This window comes from Barbus barbus (genome assembly GCF_936440315.1).
Source record: "Barbus barbus genome assembly, chromosome: 37".
Lineage (NCBI taxonomy): Eukaryota > Metazoa > Chordata > Actinopteri > Cypriniformes > Cyprinidae > Barbus > Barbus barbus.
This window is the reverse complement of record NC_136715.1, coordinates 17,609,054-17,629,112: the sequence shown is the minus strand read 5'-3', so window position 1 is coordinate 17,629,112 and position 20,059 is coordinate 17,609,054. Positions and strand designations below refer to the sequence as shown.

The following is a 20,059-nucleotide window of genomic DNA, read 5'->3' as shown; positions in this document are numbered from 1 at the left end:
ATATTTAAATCACAACAGTGGAGGTGCCAAGATATTTGTTTGTGATTGGTAATAAACAGAGTGTGGTGTTGATGCGTGATTAACAACATGTATTTAATGGCATTAAATGTATTACAAGACATGAACCACCACAGAAGCCGGTTAGATCCTCTTTTTGAGCTCTCGTAAATGCTGCACTTGACTTATCACCACAAAATGTCAAGTACATGCCACTACTAGATCTGAGGAATGAGATAGGACTTAAAGATGTTTATCTGATCACACAGAGCTGTAGTTATCGCTAGATGCATTTGGTTTTTTAGACGTTTGAGATTATCAGAAAGCATAACAAATATCATCCAAACCACAAAAGACACAAATTGTCCAGTAAAAATTAGTGAGGTCTGGGGTGGGGTTAAGAATTGTGCTATAATAACCCCACATGCAACTCATTATGTAGGCTACACTAAACACTTTAAAAGAGACAGACAGATGCTTTCTCTGTTTTGGTGGAATGAGCATTATTAAATTATATCATATTGCACCATTACTATTGGTTAGGGGTGTATCATTTTATCAGTTGTTTATTATTCCTTCAACAATACATAGGCCTATTACAGTTATAGTTTTCATGAATAACCATTGCTATATAGACTAAGTTTGCCTAGTGCTCTTATGAATGTTGTTAATCATGAGCATGACTTAACTACAGAAAATTTAACTACAGTACTCAATGAAATAGCATAGACTTCTTCATGGCTAGTATTTGCTTTTTTTTTTTTTTTTCATTCTGTAACCTACTTGTTCTACAGATCTCTGCACTAGTGTTATACAGTATGCTACTGTTTTGATAGCATTGATTAAGTTTCTGACAGACAATATTTTTTTTGCCTTACCGAATGTGGTATGCTGTCAGCAATAACATGTCCGTGGGCTCTTTTGATTACTGTCAGTTTAAGTGCCGGCGATCATTGCGGTGTTGCCAGATATTGCTATGAAAACAAATAAAAAAATGAAAAATAAATAAAAAGCTTATCCAAAATTAGTTCAAATCTTTTGTAAATAAAATAAAATAAAGATATCGCTAACCCTAAACTTACCATTTTTTTAAAAACTTGTTAAAGTGTCAAAGTAAGTAGAAAAGACAAGTCCAAAAATGCTTACTCGTAAGTCAGAAGCCTCGTTCACTCTGGAAGCGTCTCACAGCAATAATTTTCATACCACTGATGCTAAACATTCTTGCAAACTGTCTGAATTTAATTTATATATATACACACACACACACACACACACACACACTCATATGAAGAGTTTTAAACAGCAGATTAGTCATTTAGAGAACAAATTTTACTTTTGAACATGAAAAATGTACAGGTACAGACCTCTGTGATCTCATAGCTGGCTACAAACCATTGTCACTGTATTCTGTGTAAAACAGTATAAAATCCTTTAAAGGTGTCCTTTAAAAATGTAATTTAAATAATTTTTTTTTTTTTTTTATTTTTTTTTTTACTATCCCTTTAAGTCAGCCAGCCATTTTTTTTTAGCTTCTCAACTTCTCAGCATCAGACTGTGGTTGAATATCAGACGTGAGGTCTCAGCTGTAGGCAGACAACCGTGAAAGTCTCTTAGCCACGGCTGCTTCAGTCAGGTATTATAAACATCACGCTCCATTTTTCCCATACCTGGGGCGTACACCTCAGATCGCAATCTAGCCCAGACCGCAGTGCTGCAGAACAGTATACGCTGGCCTTTTTGCTGTCGACCGGCATGTACACCATTTTAAACCTCCTACTGCTGCCACACTGAGGTCTGGTCTCTCTCAGTGACCCATTTGAGCATTACAGCCTGGTGATTGCGAACCAATTTATAAGCCCTCCTCCTGCGGCCATAGCCCCTCTTTTGAGACATGTAGATTACCTTCAGAGGTACATTTTAGAGGACTTTTTTCCCCATAATACAGATATATATAGATCCACAATTCCTAGCCTGTCCTGCACATAGAACATGTATGCTTCATTTGCATTTATTTGGACTCTAAGCAACAGAGAAGGTGGTAACGTTTGCTATCTATGTATACTTTAGTTTTAATTGTTGTTTATCTTTGTGCTCAAAAAGTATTCTCGTAGCTTCATAAAATGAAGGTTGAACCACTGATGTCACATGGACTATTTTAACAATGTCCTTACTACATTTCTGGGCCTTGAACATGCCAGTTGCGTTGCTGTCTATGCAGGGTCAAAAAGCTCTCGGATTTCATCAAAAAAGGTCTTATGGGTTTGGAACAACATGAGGGTGAGTCATTTTTGTGTGAATTATCCCTTTAAACCATCTGCAACCTAAACAATTACATGTAAACATTATTTTTTTTAGCCTGCCTGTACTTTGGTATTTAAATAAATATATATTTTTGAAATACTTTTTTGAATTGAATGCTCTCAAACAAATAAACAGTTATAACTGTCATCAGGTCTTATTTCAATTTCTTTTTGGAGAAATTGTCATGCTTTGATTGGTATGGTTGACAGAAGACAGTAATAGCTCAACTGACCGTCTGCACAACATTTTAATATCCAAAGATTGAACTCAGTAATACATGTGGGTTGTGATATATATATATATATAGTGTGCATGACTGGGGTATTTATAGCTTTTATACATCATCTGTACCTTCTTTATAGATTCCTTTTTCTTTCATTTTCTCACTTAAACAGTCTTTAGAGTACGGTCATTTCTTTCTCCTGCTGTGAAAATTTCTGCATCTAGGATCTCATTATCACATCTGAAAATGTACAGCTTGCAGTTCCAACTTTGTTCCACTTGTGATGATATGATCAGAAATAGATTAAGCAATCTGCAGTCATCTTGGTACCAGAGAAAATTTGACTAACCTAAACTGTACAATGCAAAACTTTAGCAGTGAAGCCCACTGTTTATTGCATTTGTCCCACCTCATGTATTACAGCAGATTACTTTAGTTTTTTTCACTCTTTGGAGTCCTTGGTTTGGGCATTTTAAGTCATTTTAATTCATTATTTATTAGTCATTTTTCCCATTGACAGTTTGAGGGATTGGGATTATATTGATGTAAATTTATGTTCTACTGCAAAATGAATTGTTGTCTATTGCTGTGCTTTAAATTTCTCATAATTTCTTTTGAAATTCCACATAAAGAGTAGGAATATACATGGCAAGGTGCTGGAAAAATTAACTGTATGAAAGTTAAGGAGCCATGAAATTAAATACTCTGATTTTCTCTCTATGTTCACAGCTCATTGAGACGGATGCTCTCTATTTTCAAAATGCAAAAGCTTTGGGTCTGAAATGACATAAACACTGTTAGGTGATGTCCATTTCATGTTTACAACCATAGGTTTCACACTTTTTTTGTAATTATTAGTTAATAATTACCAAGTAATTACTGCTCTTGTTCTTGTGTCTCATCCATCTCGTTGCTTATGTGATTACCTTCTATCAAACTATATTTTATTCAACAGTAATGCCCTGATGTCTGCACCTATTTAATAGGACAGAAACATTATTTCATGCTATAATATTTTTAGAATTAGTCACAAGTAATCTCTAATTACACCATAACTGTACATTAGAACAATGTAAAGCTATGTTATTCATCACATCGACATTAATCACAGCGTAGAGGTTAATTAAAAAAAACAGCTGCGTTGATGCATCAAACAAGTAGCTGTTGGTTGCTGAGATGAAATATTTATTAATCTGTTAATCAACTGATTAAGATTCAAGCTCATTTTCAAATGCACTAATTATTTTGTTATTGCTTACAGTTGAGAGAAGTGAGCTTTTCGTAGTGCTAATTCAATTTATTCCCATTCGTGGCTGATGATTAATGGAGCGAGGTGGCTAAAATCTATCGCACGTGTGGAGGTGATTATTGCATTATGTACTTCTGAATAAACGCAAGGTCAGTGGAGCCCCATGGCAGCTCTTTATTCCCACTGCCATCTTTCATTTGCACAACATGGGTTCATTGCCACCCTAGTATCGTGTTTAGACCTTGGGGGAATTAAGGAAGAAGATAGAGATTAAGTGTTTGTCAGGAATAATTAATAAAGAGGATATGGTGCCTGGCTGATTTTTTGTTGTTATTGTTATTGAATATATCTAGTGTGACAGTGAGGATATCTCGCCAAGACACAAAGTTTCGTAGTTAGGGAAAGTCGAAGTAAAATAAGAAACTATATTTTACAGACACAGAGCCTATAGTGGGAAAGGCCACTTGAGATGACCCCTACCACTTATTTCAAAGAGAACCTTGGAACAGATTGGAGAACATCCATCTGCTCATGATTGAAGGCAATAAGAGATTTTCTCACAGAGAGTTACTCACAAAAAGCTTTTTATATCTTCCGGATATGTCCTTTTTAGTTTTCTATTTTCTTTTGAAAGGTGCACTCAGTCATTTTGTCCTCACTAAAAACATTTTACATAACAAAAATATTACTTTTGACAAACATTAAAATAATATGCACTCCCATTAGATGAACAGTTGAATCAGATAAGCAGCCTAGTAAAAGCTGTTTTATTTTACATGGAGAGGTTCTCCTTGTGAGGATGGCTATTTAGATTAATTTTGGCTAGTTGCACATAGCGGATATCGACAGTACAAAGCCATTTGAAAGCAATTGGTTTTGCATGATGCTACATCCACAGCACTAGGTGTCAGTATATGTCCAAGAAGCCATATTGACCAGTGCAACTTAAAATGTAAAATTTTCACTAGACTAGCAAATATTTTACAGGTCGAAAATAAATTTGTGCTAAAGGTTATGTTGTCAGATTAGGTATGACACCCATGCAAACATTTCCTTCAGAAGGAGATAAATACTCCAAGGTGGTTCGTACGCAGGTAGTGGCTGCAAGGGGACTGTTTGCTGAGAGAGCGCTCTCTTTCTCCCTCTGGGGAAAGGCTTCATTCCTGCAGCAAAATGAATGGCCAGAGAATATAGATTTCTCTAAATGATCCAACACTCTTCACCCAGAGAGCAGCTATCAGCTCTCACTGCACCTGACACTGGAGCTTCAAATCATGGCTTTCCAAGCAGAAGGACTCTCCCTGTGATTAAAGACATGTTTAGTGCTCTGAAATATGACCCCTGTATCATTCTCAATCTCTAAGAGTATGAATAGTGAGAGAACTGTGACACGAGAGGCTTTAGAGGAGTGATAAAGAAAAGCTGTCTGTTCCCTACAGGGTCCTCTCATACTACAAAGTATTTGTCATTGTTTCGTAATGCAGAGTAGTTATGCAAATACCGCACCCTATTGACGATTTTTTTGGAGTGGAGAGCTGTATGCCTTGTGTTTAAGTGAAATTTTCAATTAGGCTTCTTTGCTAGGAAATGGAGTGAGATTAGTAGTCATTTGGTTGCTTTGCAGCAACTAAACCAGTCTTTTGCTAGCTCCAAGTAGTCCAAGGATGTCCAATCCTGTTCCTTGAAGGCCAGTGTCTTGCAGAATAGCCTGAAGACCTTGCTAGTTCCAGTGTGTTTACTTAGGATAGGAGCTAATTTCTGCAGTATGCATAATGGCACTCCAGGAACAGGATTGGACATCCCTGAAATGGTAACTGACTTTCCCACCAAACTAACTTACAGTTCAGTCCCCCTGGAGAAACCTTGGGTTGCTCCTTGTTGGGTTCAAACTAATAAACCTTTGGCTACAACACCAGATATTTAACCAAGTAGAAACTCACTGAGTGGCAAGAGGCACTTATTGGTTATTCAGGGGGCCACCATTAGGATTACTAATTATTCCCTTACTGGGTTACTCAATAGGTCCGTTGCAAGCTAGGTCAATCAGTCTGCATTCATACCCCCCCCCCCCCCCCCCCCCCCCCACATCTTTTGCACTTCAGGATCAGTATCTGCCTCTGATGTGAGTGCCTGTTGACTCTGAGCCATCTTTCCACTCTGCAGGGCCGATACTTTGTATTTATGCCCTAACGATGGCATAATCAATTTAAGAGTTTGTCTTGGGTCATTATTACCTGCTGCAGAGCCATCTGTTGGCAAGGTCTGAGGCAAATGGCTGCCAGGTAACTGGAGCACTGAAGTGGATTGAAATGCGGGGGTCTGTAGCACGGGGCAAGAGTAGAAGGGGTTGGGGGAGGGTGCCCACTAACCAGATGGTCAGGGACGCCAGTCTCCTCACATTGCCAAATGGCCTTGAACATATTTAAGAGTACATTCTCAAAATATAAATAATCCCTTCAGTCTATTTAAGTAGGAGCTATTTTAGTGATAGGTTGCAACTCCTGGGGTGAAAATGCAGCTCTTAAAGGGAATTTTTGGAGCAAATGTTGTGTTGTACTACTGTTGGAAAATTTGAAATGGCGCACTTCATACCATTCCTAAAGTACTAACATCAAACTTGAGAGATAGATAAGGTGCAAATAGGCATTGCAGTCAATACCTGAGTAGGTTGAGTCGGAGTCAAGACAGAGACCTGAAAAGCATCTAAAAAATTCAGACACAATAAGTATGCTTTCCTTTGGGGTTAACGATACCATTTTCTTTTTTTTGCCGCATCAGTGTTACATGAACCGCTGAAGTCATGGCATGATAGCTGAGAGCAGATCCGGGGTCAAGATTGAGTCTAAATGCACCCAATTCTTAAAAAAAAAAAAAAAAAAACAAGACCATGAAAATATGTTAGACTTGAGTCTCGTCTCATCCAATCTTGAGTATGACAACACTGGTACCAATTCATTTTAGACCATTAAAGGGTATATTAAGCGTAAATTTTAATGTACTGCCCCAGTTTTACACCTAAAGGTAAAGTGTAACTTTTTTTCCCTTTCTGAGTATGTTGCTTTCCAAAATATTTGATTCTGACTGGTCAAGTGTGGCAATGAACAGGAACATATTTTTTGCATAACAAGTGCTAAACTGTATATTTGAATCTTCCATGGTGACATACTGTGAAAATATAAATATATATATATATATATATATATTGCTTGGAAGGGGGAGGAAATGAAAAGAATCACAAAGATATGGACAGTAGAAAAGTTATATAGGGCTCTATGATGTGGAATCCAGTCATAAAAACTGAATTTATTGTATAAAATGGAATGTCACATAATTTGCCAAATTTTGGATGGATAAATCAAAAGTTGGTCATTACACTTAAAGGGTTAGTTCACCCCAAAATAAAAATGTTGTCATTAATTACTCACCCTCATGTCGTTCCAAATCCATAAGACCTTCGTTCATCTTCGGAACACAAATTAAGTCTTGATGAAATCTGAGAGCTCTCAAACCCTCCATAGAAATCAATGTAACTGAAATGTTCCCAGGACCAGAAACGTAGTAAATACCTCGGTAAAACAGTCCATGTGACATCAGTGGCTCAACTTCAGTTTTGCGACGCTACAAGAATACTTTTTTTTGCGCAAAGAAAACAAAAATAAAATAATTTACTCAACCATTCTTCTCCCCCAAGTTACATCGTCCGCCATTTTAGAGAGTATCACAATGCATTCGCATACTTTCGCCCATGCGTAAACAATGCTTAATACGCAGATAACGTTCATTCGTGCATTTTCCCCCTGAACGTAAACAACGCTGATTATGTAAAATACGTTCTGAGGTACTCTCCAAAATGGCGAACGATGTAACTCAGGCGTGAAGTATGGTTGAGTAAATTGTTATTTAAGTTTTCTTTGCGCAAAAAAAAAAAAAGTATTCTCGTAACGTCGCAAAACTGAAGTTGAGCCACTGATGTCTCATGGACTGTTTTACCAATATATTTACTATGTTTCTGGACCTGGGAACATTTCACGTTTCAGTTGTGTTGCTCTCTATGGAGTGTCTGATAGCTCTCCTATTTCATCAAAAACATCTTAATTACATTAAACTGTACAGAAATTGAAATCTACATACTATACATACATACACACTATACTCATAGTCACGCAATGCTGATGTTGTTAATTCGAGAATAAAGTATAACAATAATAATACTTTGCACGGTTTGATGTGATATGAGCTAACCGATCTTCAATTAAATCACTCGATTAAATCACCATTGGTAGCCCGATTTATGGTAATGCTTTTTTCCCTCAGTTGGTCAGAACAAACGTGACTGACTTGTAACTTGCTTGTTCAGATGACAATATCAGGTTAAAATTCTTATTTGGGTCATATATTCCAAGACATAGACTAATCTGTGATTGCGAAGTACAGTAAATATCCACACCGGTGCGGTGACTGACTGCCACACATTCACATCAAAACATTAGATTCATCTGCGCTGGAGCTGTGCCAGAGTACAACCCCACGCAAGCAAGATAATTACGCATGTAACTGCAATTCAATGTTTTCAAACATAGATGGCGATAAAGAGCAAAACTTACGGACTGCAGCTTTAATAAAAATGTATGTAACCATTAAAAGAGAACCCAGAAAAAAATAAAACATAAAAAATGGAATTTGAAAGAAAATAAAGCAACATTTGGGGAACAATAAAACAGATTTCATTGGGCCCTAGTTAAAACATGGAAAACATATGTGACCCTGCACCACAAAACCAGTCATAAGGGTAATTTTTTTTCGAAATTGAGATTTATACATCATCTGAAAGCTGAATAAATAATCTTTCCATTGGTGTGATTGTTAGGATAGGACAATATTTGGCCGAGCTACAACTATTTAAATATCTGCAATCTGAGGGTGTAAAAAAATCTAAATATTGAGAAAATCACCTTTAAAGTTGTCAAATGAAGTTCTTAGCAATGCATATTACTAATCAAAAATTAAGTTTTGATATATTTTCAGTAGGAAATTTACAAAATATATACATGGAACATGATCTTTACTTAATGTCCTAATGATTTTTGGCATAAAAGAAAAATCAACCATTTTTGACCCATACAGTGTATTTTTGGCTAGTGCTACAAATATACCCCAGCGACTTAAGACTGGTTTTGTGGTCCAGGGTCACATATTACACTGTAGATAAACATATTAGCTAATGAGTGCAACTTGTATTAAAGATTTTATCATAAATTTTAATCTAATCTGTAGCTTGGGTAATCTAGCTAATGTAGGATAGTAAAATCTTTTGACCTCAAATCAATTTTTCATGTACAGATGTGTCTTTTTCAAGTAGCTGTGTTAAGTACATTTATTTACATAATTAAAAGAAAATAAATACATGCAATGGGTGTAAAATTTCATAAGATGTTTGAAAGACATTGATGTTTTGGGTTGGGCTGTCTCGCCTCCTCTGGTTAGCCTCAGACAATTCTGGGACACGTACTGTATGCTCTGACTGGAAGACACATGAGCTCACCCGATCACTTCATCAGACCCCTGAAACTCCAGTCACCAGTGAGCTCCGTGAGATGACGGCCAATTACACCTGCCCAACACATCACATCAGAGTCAACAGCCTGTGTGTCATGTCCGTCATGTGTCTGCGTACTTCTGTCTTTGTGCATGATTGCTAGAGAGTATGATATCTTTTTGTTATAAATAAATAAATAAAAATAAAAAATCCCTAGAGGTTGGTCTTGCTGAATCAAAAGCCCCTTCATTATTCCTGTATGTGTTTGCCAGTGATGTTTGACAGACTCTGTGCCCATCCATCAGTGTGTTACAGATAGGAAGGACCTCATTTGCACCAAAAGGTGACTTCTGTTTGTGACAGTATAGGAAGATAATGACTAATCTGTGTACACAGGAACAGCGGTGTGGTTTTGCCTATATATAGACACTCTCTCCTTGGCTCTGAGTGACTTTAAAGAAAAGGTATCTTGATAAGATGTGAGGCCTTGGGGAATGTAGGCTATGCAAGTGCTGTCCTCTTTGATCACTGGTCTATGATCATTAAATATTCAGAGGTGATGTCAGTTGTCGAATTGGACTGGATCGGGCTAAACTATGGAAGCCTCTTATGTTTGTCTTCATTTTTGCCTTCTGGTTAGATGAATCAACATTTGAACTAAATTTGTGTGATAAACCAGGCTGGATGCCAACTTAGACATCCAGTCTCTGATTATAGGCTTATTTTGACTTAATGACGGTATTGCAAATACTAAACCGTATATGTGGACTAGTTTCTTCTCAGAGATGATACAATTCATGTTCATGTTTTGTATCGCCATTTAATGTGCCAGTGTCAATTTGTCACAAATGACAAAGATCAAACACTCTCTAAATCATGTTGAGAAGCGACCGCAGTGTGTTCTTCGGTGGATGACTTAGCCAAGAATACGACCTTCAGATTAAATGGGATTCAAGGTCGCCGTTTCATTGTTTGGTCAATCATGTTTGAGCTTGTCATTCTGCAAATTGGGGCGGATGGCGGTTTGTGCTCTCTGATAGCTAGACGTACTGCTTACATTCAGAGATCACTTTACTTGATTGTAGACCTGTCATAATCTTTCAGCGTTTGGACACATGCATACTGTGTATGTAATGTGTAGTGTGTATGTATTTGTGTGGGTATATCTGTGTATGAAATGTATATTATTTGCAGAAATATACTATCAAAAATATTATATAGCCTACCATATTGACCCGAATATAAGACGATGTTTTTTTTTCTTGGAAATACATCTGAAAAAAAAAAAAAATCGCGGTCATCTTATATTCAGAGACTAGACATTGACGTAATACACCCACAACAATAGGTGGTGCCAAATACGCGTAAATACGCAATGTAATGTGTGTTGTAAAAGATCGCGAGTGAAAACAAAAGAAAAATAAATTGTCGTGATGGGATCAGACTTCCTCTGTAAGTGATTTTAAAACGTAAGACAGTATGCAGATTTGAAGACTACAATACGATTTCACTTCTACTGTTAATACAATTTTGGTAGGCTACTACGAGATGGATAGCCTAATTGTTGTATAATTCAAATGGGCTATCTGTTATTTTTATGGTTTATCAAATATTGTATATTTTTAAATGTGATTCTTGGTTCATTTTACCAGTATTTACCTTTCAAAACAAAAAATAAAACAGGAAAAATATGCAATATGAAAATAATTTAAGAAAGAAATGCTGTTTTTTCTCAGTAAAAAACAAGATTTGGTTTTCAAAAAGCCTTTTTGAAAACCTGGAAAAGGTTTATATTCTGGGTCAATATGGTACTTAATTTATATTTGTTATAATTTTATTATCATTTATTTATTTTTAGTTATAATTTGAATTTTTTATGGAAAGTTATTCAAGTTGTTTATCTTCAATTTTATGGTACAGCTATGGAAAATAAATATCTGTTATAATTCAAGTTCTAAATTCATTTAAAGATTGTCTTCAAGTTCACGTTTTTCATGTGTAGGAACAGATAAGCATAGAATCAATACACATCCTTTGAAAAGGACAGTGCATCATAACACAATTAATCCTGCATGAGCCTGTGGTTTCCAGGAAATAGGGTTAACCAGCAATCTATACATGCTTTGCATCTCTGTTGAAGCGCTGTCTTTGAGCACTTCAAACGAGACAGCCGAAGGCTTTTGATTTTTTTTTTTTCTTTACATTGTACATTACTTTGCCTTGATAAATTATTCTGTTTAGCAACTGCACAGTACCAGATAAACAGACTAAATACTTTTAATCTTTTCTTTTGAAGTTGTATGCACATGTTGTCATTTCTAAGGGCAAATTCTTGGCCCTAGCCGGATGAGGTATATTTGACAACCCAGCTCTCGTCCTTTTGTGCCCCATGATACTAATTAGCTAAACAATGGCTTCTTACTGTTTGTTTTTCAAGGAACACTTGGCGTCGACAATATCCTATAAAACCTTAAGTCCAGAAGTGCATCTTCTCAAATTCCCAGTTTAAATCTCTGTTTATAATAGGGACCTATGGGAGAAAGTGGAAAAGCTTTGAGTCTCTGGATCACCTGGTCTTAGATAGAGGTTGTGCTTTATGCTCCAGTTTACCGTGCTATTGATTTACACCAGCAAAAGAGGATGTTTGTTCGTTTCCGCCACCGCCATTAACTGCCCAGTGCCTCCTTCTTTTTTCTGCATTTCATAGAATTTTAATGAACGCCAGTCTAATTCCGGCTTTAATGATCTGAGTGCTTTTTAGCAAATGTTTCCAATCCAGCGTTTCAGCCAATATGGCCAGATACAATATCTCTGTGTGTAGTTTAGTGTGATAGATGTCCTCAATAACCCTGATTTTGCTTTTGAGTCGTTCAAAAGAATGCTCCCTGTGTGTTTCCTCTTCTTCATGGGGAACGTAATGGACGTGGGTAATTGATTGGATGCTTGGGGGCTGATGTGTTTTTGCAACAAGTGATTCGTCTTATTGATTTGGCTTTATCTTCATTGCTTCGGTATCCGTCTTACCTGTGCGCATTGATCTTAATACACAAATAATGCTTTATTCAGACTTACCGCTGGGCAGCATTAGTTTCACTGGTGCTTTCCTTCATTTTAAAGAATGGTGAACAGAGTAATGCAACAGTACCGGTTTTATCTTTCAGTGCACCTTTTCAGAGTGATCCCATTACTATATCTATGTATTCAAGTTACATTTACATGCGCATTTTCATAAACAGTAAAACACAATATAAAATGTTTTGACAGCACTTCTACTTTAAATATGCATTTATGAGAGGTACACATACTGTATAAGCAATAAGGTACGAGAGGCTGTGCTGAATTGTGAATAAGTCAGGGCTGAAGGGTGTTGTTAGGCACAACGAAAATTACTTTTATATAACAGTTACCACACAATACAAATATTAAACCCAAAAATGTATGTATTGATAGCAGTCCTTCCAGAGATGTTCACAAGTCTTTAACTTGGAGTGCGAGTCAAGTCTGAAGCCTTTAACCTGGTTTCCAAGTCAAGTCTGAAGTCTTTGTCGCTGGAGTCTGAGTCAAGTCTCAAGTCATTTAATGGCTCACTAAAAAAAATCCCATTCAGAATCCTCATGTATTGAAATCTTCCTATTTATGAAGCCGTTTTATAGGCTAAAGACAAAATATATGATCTGCTTTGTAAAAAAAAATAAGTGTTAAGATATAAGGTTAATGTACATCCAGCCTGTTACTTATGTTTTAATCCATTACCATATTCAAAACAGTTTTTCTGTAATCAAATTCTATAATAAGAGTATGATCTGAACGCAGGAGAAAAATCAGCATGACTTTTAATGTAGCCATCGACCAAGAAACAGGGAATACAGGGGTGAGACAATCAATACCGGAACTCCGAATAATGGACAGACAGGAACTTAAATACTACTCAAATTAAACAAGATAACTAAACACAGCTGGACAGAAATTAACCAATAATGAGCAGGAACTACCAAATAAGGACAGGACAGGAACACAACGGGAACACACGTGACATATATATCCCCCCTAATATCATCACCACCCCGTCCCTGATTCGCCGCCCTTCACCAGGCTCCCGACGGGAGTGGGTGTGCGAGAGAGGAGGGGCGCTGAAGATGGAAAGGTTTGGCGGCGTGTGATGAGACACACCTGAATCGAATAGGGCCTCATCACCGCCGCCGTTTAAATGCTGAGCGCGCCTCTCCTCGAGAGACCGGTCTCTTCCCCGTGCATGCACGCTGGTGGGAAGTACCCACCGCCGCCAGAGACGCGAGCCGCCGGACCCGCAGTCCGGTTGATACCGCACCCGTGGTACGGCCGTCGGGCCAGGATGCCGGGCCGTGGAATCCCGTCGAGCTTCCGAGGATTAGGAGGTAGACAAAGCCACTAAAGAAGCCGCCGTCCCCCACGCCCCGGACCTCCAGACGGGAGCGCGTGTGGCCACCGGACTCCGCCCCTTTCCTGGACCCTTCCTTCTCGAACACCGCCCCTCCTTCACGATCCCCGCAGCAAGGCGAGGACACCAGATTCCCCGTTTATTTTGGACACTTTTTTCCCCTTGGACACTTATTTTGATATTTTTGTTTAATAAAAACCTCTCCGAGGACTGACGCCACGCCCACTGTGTCTGTCGTTTGCTCTTCCCGCCACTATATATATATATATGCTGGAACCACACTTTATGTATGAATACCTGCCAGCAGGACCTGGTTTGGTCAGCTGTCTGTTCTGGTATGTATTAGAAAATTCCCCTCAGTACTTCAAATAATATCTAATTTGTCACAATACTTTTTCTTTCAATTTCCCCTTACATAAAACATGCATAAGTGTTGTCTTAACAAAAATTGCTGGAGGGAGTCACCAGTAAAGCAATATTTAAACCCTAACAGTCACATTGCGGATCAGAGAAAACACACATCTGCTCCAATATCACTATGGGCTTGTCTGACCTCCTGGAAATGCCTGTATATTTTAGAATTTAATGTGAATGAGACCTGTGAGACATGTAGCATGTACCCCTGAGGATGCATATTTTATTCATATGTCACTATGAAAATAGTGATTTTCTATGGTGTCTTGGGCCCAGTGATGCTTTCTGTGGCATGGCCTATTTCTGCCTCGGGTTTAGGTCGTGTTTCACCTTGTATGAATTCAGAATTGTCTTTGTAGGGTAATGACGGCACATCTCTTTAAGTTTTGGCAGTATATAGCTCTGGGAAGCTTCCGAATTCAGATCCATCAGCTCTGACATTGTAAAACCCATCGTCCTCTCTGCACAAACGATGGTGATTTCCAAAATATTTCTATGATCAAACTTTTTGTACCTGAAGTGTTTTGTGAGGTGCTGTATGAGGATGGAAGATATCCGTTTTTATTAGCTGCAAACGTATTCTTTTGGACCTATGCTTGTTGGCTCTGTGCGACATGATTGACAGCTAGTTTTATGCCTTCTAACTAGGGTAACTGACAAGGTCATGTCAGAAGTGATGACAGGTAAGCGGGACAACACTGAGATGTCTCTCTTCTCATTTCCTGTATGATTTTTCTGTTCTTTTCCTCATCTTCACCCCCTGCGAAGACAAAAGAACAAGAAAATCAGTGCTGAGCACTAAGACGTCTGTATTCTTTTCTTCTTTTTTTTTTTCTCTGCACCGTAGCATTTAATTTTGTTGTGTTTAATTAATACGGATACAATTTCTTTATTTGAATTACCAGCACTACACTGCAAAACAATCAAATTCTTAATAAGTATCTTTGTCTTGTGTACTAGTAAAATGTCTGAACTTTCATGAAACAAGATGCATTTGCCTGAGAAGCAAAACTGCAAGATAATAAGGCTTGTTTTCAGAGAACCCCAGATTTTTGCGCTTCTTTTAAGAATAAACAGCGAAAAAGAAATGAAAAATTGACAAAATACGCGTCTAAAAATAGGCCTTAATATCTTACAAAGTTTTGGTAATTAGGTCAAATACAAGAATCAAAATAGGGAATGTATTCAATAATAATATGATTAATGATATAATATTATTTATAATCATGCTTGATTTATAATCCTTGCTTCTGAGGATATTAATATTATCTGCATGTGCACATATAAAGTGGAGTAAAACATTATTTCAGATCTAAAATAATTGTATAGTTGTAATCTGTCATTGATTTTGAATGAATAGTGAATTGATTTGAAATCATATTTTGACAGATACTGTATATCAGTTTTTGGCTATTTCTCTCTCCCGCTGCAGCAGATAAATTTAACTCAATGTACAGTGTGCTCTGTACAGGCAATTTGCTGTAGGTCTAACAGCTTGTGACATCCATGAGGTGGCCATGGTATATTAGGGGTTGTTATGGAGAGGACACCATCCATGCTGGAGGATTCTTATGGGAGTAAGGCCAAGAAACTTCTGGCATCTTCTGATAGGTGCCATTACTCTTGCTTTCCCCTGCATGCTCTCTCGGCTGCCCCAAGCAGTACCTGGGCCTTCTACCACTGGGGTTGACATGATCTACTCAGACTGTCTATACCTATTCCAGGGAAACATAAATGCTGTTTTGACAGATTTCATAAATATTGATGGGATAAATCCTGAAACAAAAGGTGTTTTCTATCCAGTGGTTGTAGTTCAAAGAGTAGCAGTGTTGGTCCTAGTGTAAATCAGACTCTAACATATAGAATGAGGGTCGAACAAAATAACATGGTTATGCTTCTTTTGGGAATCCAGCTGAAAAGTTGGATGAGAACCTTCTCTGTCAACTTAAGAGAGCTTGTAAGCAATTATTAGTCAACAATACTCATTGTATAATGATAACAAATAAGAAAAGTGATTTATATATATATATATACAGTATATATATATATTTATTTTACTGGTAAATTAATTTTAAAATGGTTTTAAAAACATTTCCAAGGTTTTTAGAAAGATAGTCTTTGCGTTCATGTTGGTTTCATATAGCTTTGTAAAACCTATATACTGTTTTTAAATTTAATGACAATTAGTCACACCAGATAACTTTATCAGATGAAAGATTTTCATATGTTAAAAGATACAATTTTGTTAAAACATTGCTTTTTTGCCGTGTTTTTGTCTCTAGGATGTAACAAGAATATATAGAACAATTTTTAATTGTGTATTTTTCTTCTTCATTATGGCATCAGGAACGTTCACTCACCCTGACAATTGTGACCCCCAAAAATATCAAAATAAATTTCAATAGAGAAATCGACAACAATAAACGAAAAGTGGATGAAGAGCCTTTGAGCTCGAAAATTTACCTTGTGTAAAGTCCATTATTAAATTGTTTTGCATTTTGGGGGGCCTATGGTGTGCAGACTTTTGTCTGTTCTTTATTATTTTCTTTGTCGAGCACCCAATTTTGAGCTTTTTTTTTACATTGGTGTGCGTACTTTGGTTCTGTATTTATAATCAATCTAATCAAATTTGTTAACACTCAGAAAATGAACATGTTATTGACCCATGAGGTGCAGGTTTAGAGTTGAAGCACAGCATGGGAAGAAGCATCTTACCCACTTTCACGGTAACATCAATCACTGGGGAAAAGCCAAAGATGGTGTATTCCCCTCTACTTTAATTGATGGCTCTGTTGGGTAGTCGAAAGGCGTTAAATTACTGATGTTTCTGGTGATTGAACGTCAGCTGTCAGTCTGTGAGCAAAGAGCCGAAGGCATGGGTGTAAGAGGAGCAGAGAGGAGATGAGGGTTAGCGCTGTCCTGAGAGTTTGACAACCCATATCATTGCCAGGGTCAGAGTGTAAATGAAGCTGATCGCTCCTCTGGAATTGCAGCTCGCAATAATGGAAGTTTTGTGGGGCACTGAAGATTAATGTTGAGAGACAACAGCACATCATTTCCACCTTCTCACATTCTGTGGGGCCTATTTAAAAGTGAAAGCATAAAAAAAAATCATTCATGTCCCTTCATTCCTATAAAAGAGTGAGAACAGAACGAGTCTGTACTCCAAATGATATAAAGAGACGGGGAGTGAAAATGCTCTGAGTGAATGTGAAAAATGTAATGCAAAATCCTCGGCGGCGCCATTTTCGATGAAACGTGTGTCGAATGGTAATGTTTAGTAGTTGCAAAGTTATTTCCCTCTATCAGAGCAGATTCCTCTCCACCTCTAAATGACTATTTTAAGTGTGACTATCAAAGGTTTCTCCAGCTCCCTTCGCTGCACCTAGTGCCGACAGCAGATATTTCTCTGTAATTTTTTAAAGGCGACCTATTTCAGGGACTCAGTTTGACTGGATAATGGCCCTGTGTGCGGTCTGGAATTTCTGGGCGGTTTGGTGTTTTGTCATTATCGATTGGGCTGTTTTGAGTTTGATGGCAGTGTCTGTTAAAGGGATAGTTAAATTTGATGGTACACTGAGACACTGGCTTCTCTTTTATGAATTTGAACCAACCAAGTCATCACCCTTAATGACCTTTTTTTAGCAGCAATAGTCAAACTGTGAGCTTGTACATCTCTCCCTGAGAGTGTTCAGTGTCTATGTAGAGAGTGGTGTGTGTCCAACTGGCACAAAACACAGGCTAATAACAACCGTGGCAGTGGAGAGTTTATTGTGCTTTGAAAGTGTGGGGAATTTGTGGTTTTATATAAAGAAAATACATATATTTAGTGAGATGCCTTAAATCGATGACAGTAAACACTCTTCTTACATTGTCACAAAAAACAACCAAAAAAACTTTTCCAAATAAATGCTGTTGTTTTGAACTTTCTTCCATTAAACAATTCTGAAAACAAATGTATTACCACTTTTTTTTTGCGTAGCGCGCAGACGTGATTACTTGATAATCGTTGTCGATTACTGTTATTATCAATTTTATCGAATAGTTGTCGCAGCTCTAGTAGCTGAATTTAAGTTATTAAATTTAAGATGTTCACTGAAACAAAAAAGTGAAAATTTTGGCTGCACGATAAATCGCATGGGATTGTCATATGCATCTCATCAGTAAACCCGCTTCTGTGATTAGTAGTAAATCTCCATCACGTGCTTTCAGATGGAGCGGCATTTAATACACAGAGTCGTAGTTCACTGACAAGCTACGCACTATCGTGTTCATAATCGAATGCGATTCATCTGCGATTATGAAAGTGATATTGTGTAGCTTGTCAGTTATCTACGGCTCTGTGTATTAAATGCCGCTCCATCTGAAATCACGTGATGGAAATTTACTACTAATCACAGAACTGGCTTTACTTACGAGATGCGCATGACAATCCCATGCTATTTATCGTGCAGCCCCAGTGAAAATGTATTTTTAGAATGTATTTTTTTCTGTGTGTGTTTTTGCAGTAACAGACATGGCATATAGGAAAGTGCGTGCTGGCCACGGTTCTCTCCGTGCGCGAGATCTGGATAACGAGGAGCTTCACACGGCTTCACTGGAACTGGAATGGGACATGGAGAAGGAGCTGGAGGAACCGGGTCTGGACCGCTTCCAGCTGGAGTGTGTGGAGCATCAACCTGTGAGCAACTCTTCCGGCGGGGGCATGGACCCAGACCTGGAACCAATTCAACCTTCCGTCTCTCCCCATGGACGTTTCGAGCGTCTCCAGGAGGACCCTAATTACGTTTCTCGTTTTAGCCGGTCAGTACCCAAGGGCCAGAGACGGAATGGGACATGCCTCGCCAAATACTTGCTAGCGGGGGTGGGAGTATTTGCTCTGGGGCTGCTCATTGGACGATACGCCTTCAGCAAGGAGCAAGTGAAAGTAGAGCCAAGTGCAGACACAGACGTGCTGGAGAAGATTGTTCAGGGAATCACAGCAGAGAAGATACAAGCACTGCAGAGGTAAATGCAATATCCTTTCCATCCATTGTACACTCACTGCGTTTTCCCCAGAATGACAGGAGAAAAATGCAGTGGATCTTTTACAGTAATGAATAAATAACAGAAAGTAGGAAAGGTTTTGATCCATAGTTTGACAAAAAGTTTGCTGTCTGTGTGTTAGAAATGGTTTGTACCTACCGGGTGCTGTTGGGGGATATCGCAACATTACAACATAGTATGAATATATGGGGGTGTATGTATGTATGTACGCATGTGTGTGTGTGTGTGTGTGAGAGAGAGAGAGAGACAATGTTAAACAATGTTACCTTCATATCTAAATAAAATTTTGACATCATAAAAGTGCCCACGTTTGAAGAAACACCTAAGAAAGTGTGAAGTTTTTATAATCCTCACATATTATCACACATAATCCTTAACATTACAAGAGACCCATGAATGAAGTGTGTCAAGGGACTGTCAATACTATCAAGTCATTCATGGGGATCAGTATCGTATAAAAGACATGCAGAGGGTGAGGTGAGGAAACAGTCTCAGAAGTAACTTCAAGGGAGTTCCAGCCGGTTAGAAGTACTGCACCATACTGAGTAAGCAGATGCAGGGACAGTGTTTCCTGGGACAGACTCTTTGGGACCTTCATCTTTGAAAAAAGCAGTCCTACAGCCAAAGTTGTGCACAGCTTATTCCCACTAGTGACAAAGCTGCCGTGTTCGCTCAGAGCCCAGCTGTGTAGTCTCTGACAGGCAGACTAAAGTCGCAAGCAGGTACTGATGTTAAAATTAAATGCAGACAAACCTCAAGCGATAACACATTGTTTTTGGAGCACGGATCATGGCGAGCATGTATATTCGTGTCAAAAAAGAGAACTCTTGTTTCCTCTGAACCAAAACCGCCTGACTCCTGAAACAGGCTTTGCGG

The 20,059-nt window shown here is 38.1% G+C and overlaps 1 protein-coding gene across 1 annotated transcript in view; it reads left to right on the top strand.

Moving 5' to 3' along the window:
* LOC306857037 (inactive N-acetylated-alpha-linked acidic dipeptidase-like protein 2) overlaps positions 1 to 20,059 on the top strand; it is a gene marked incomplete at both ends in the record, with an annotated part of 254,287 nt that overhangs the window by 62,053 nt on the left and 172,175 nt on the right. The window contains one exon of the mRNA XM_079396683.1: positions 18,646 to 19,144. Within this exon, the coding sequence (XP_079252809.1) occupies positions 18,646 to 19,144 (499 nt within the window). The remainder of the gene's footprint in view (positions 1 to 18,645; positions 19,145 to 20,059) is intronic.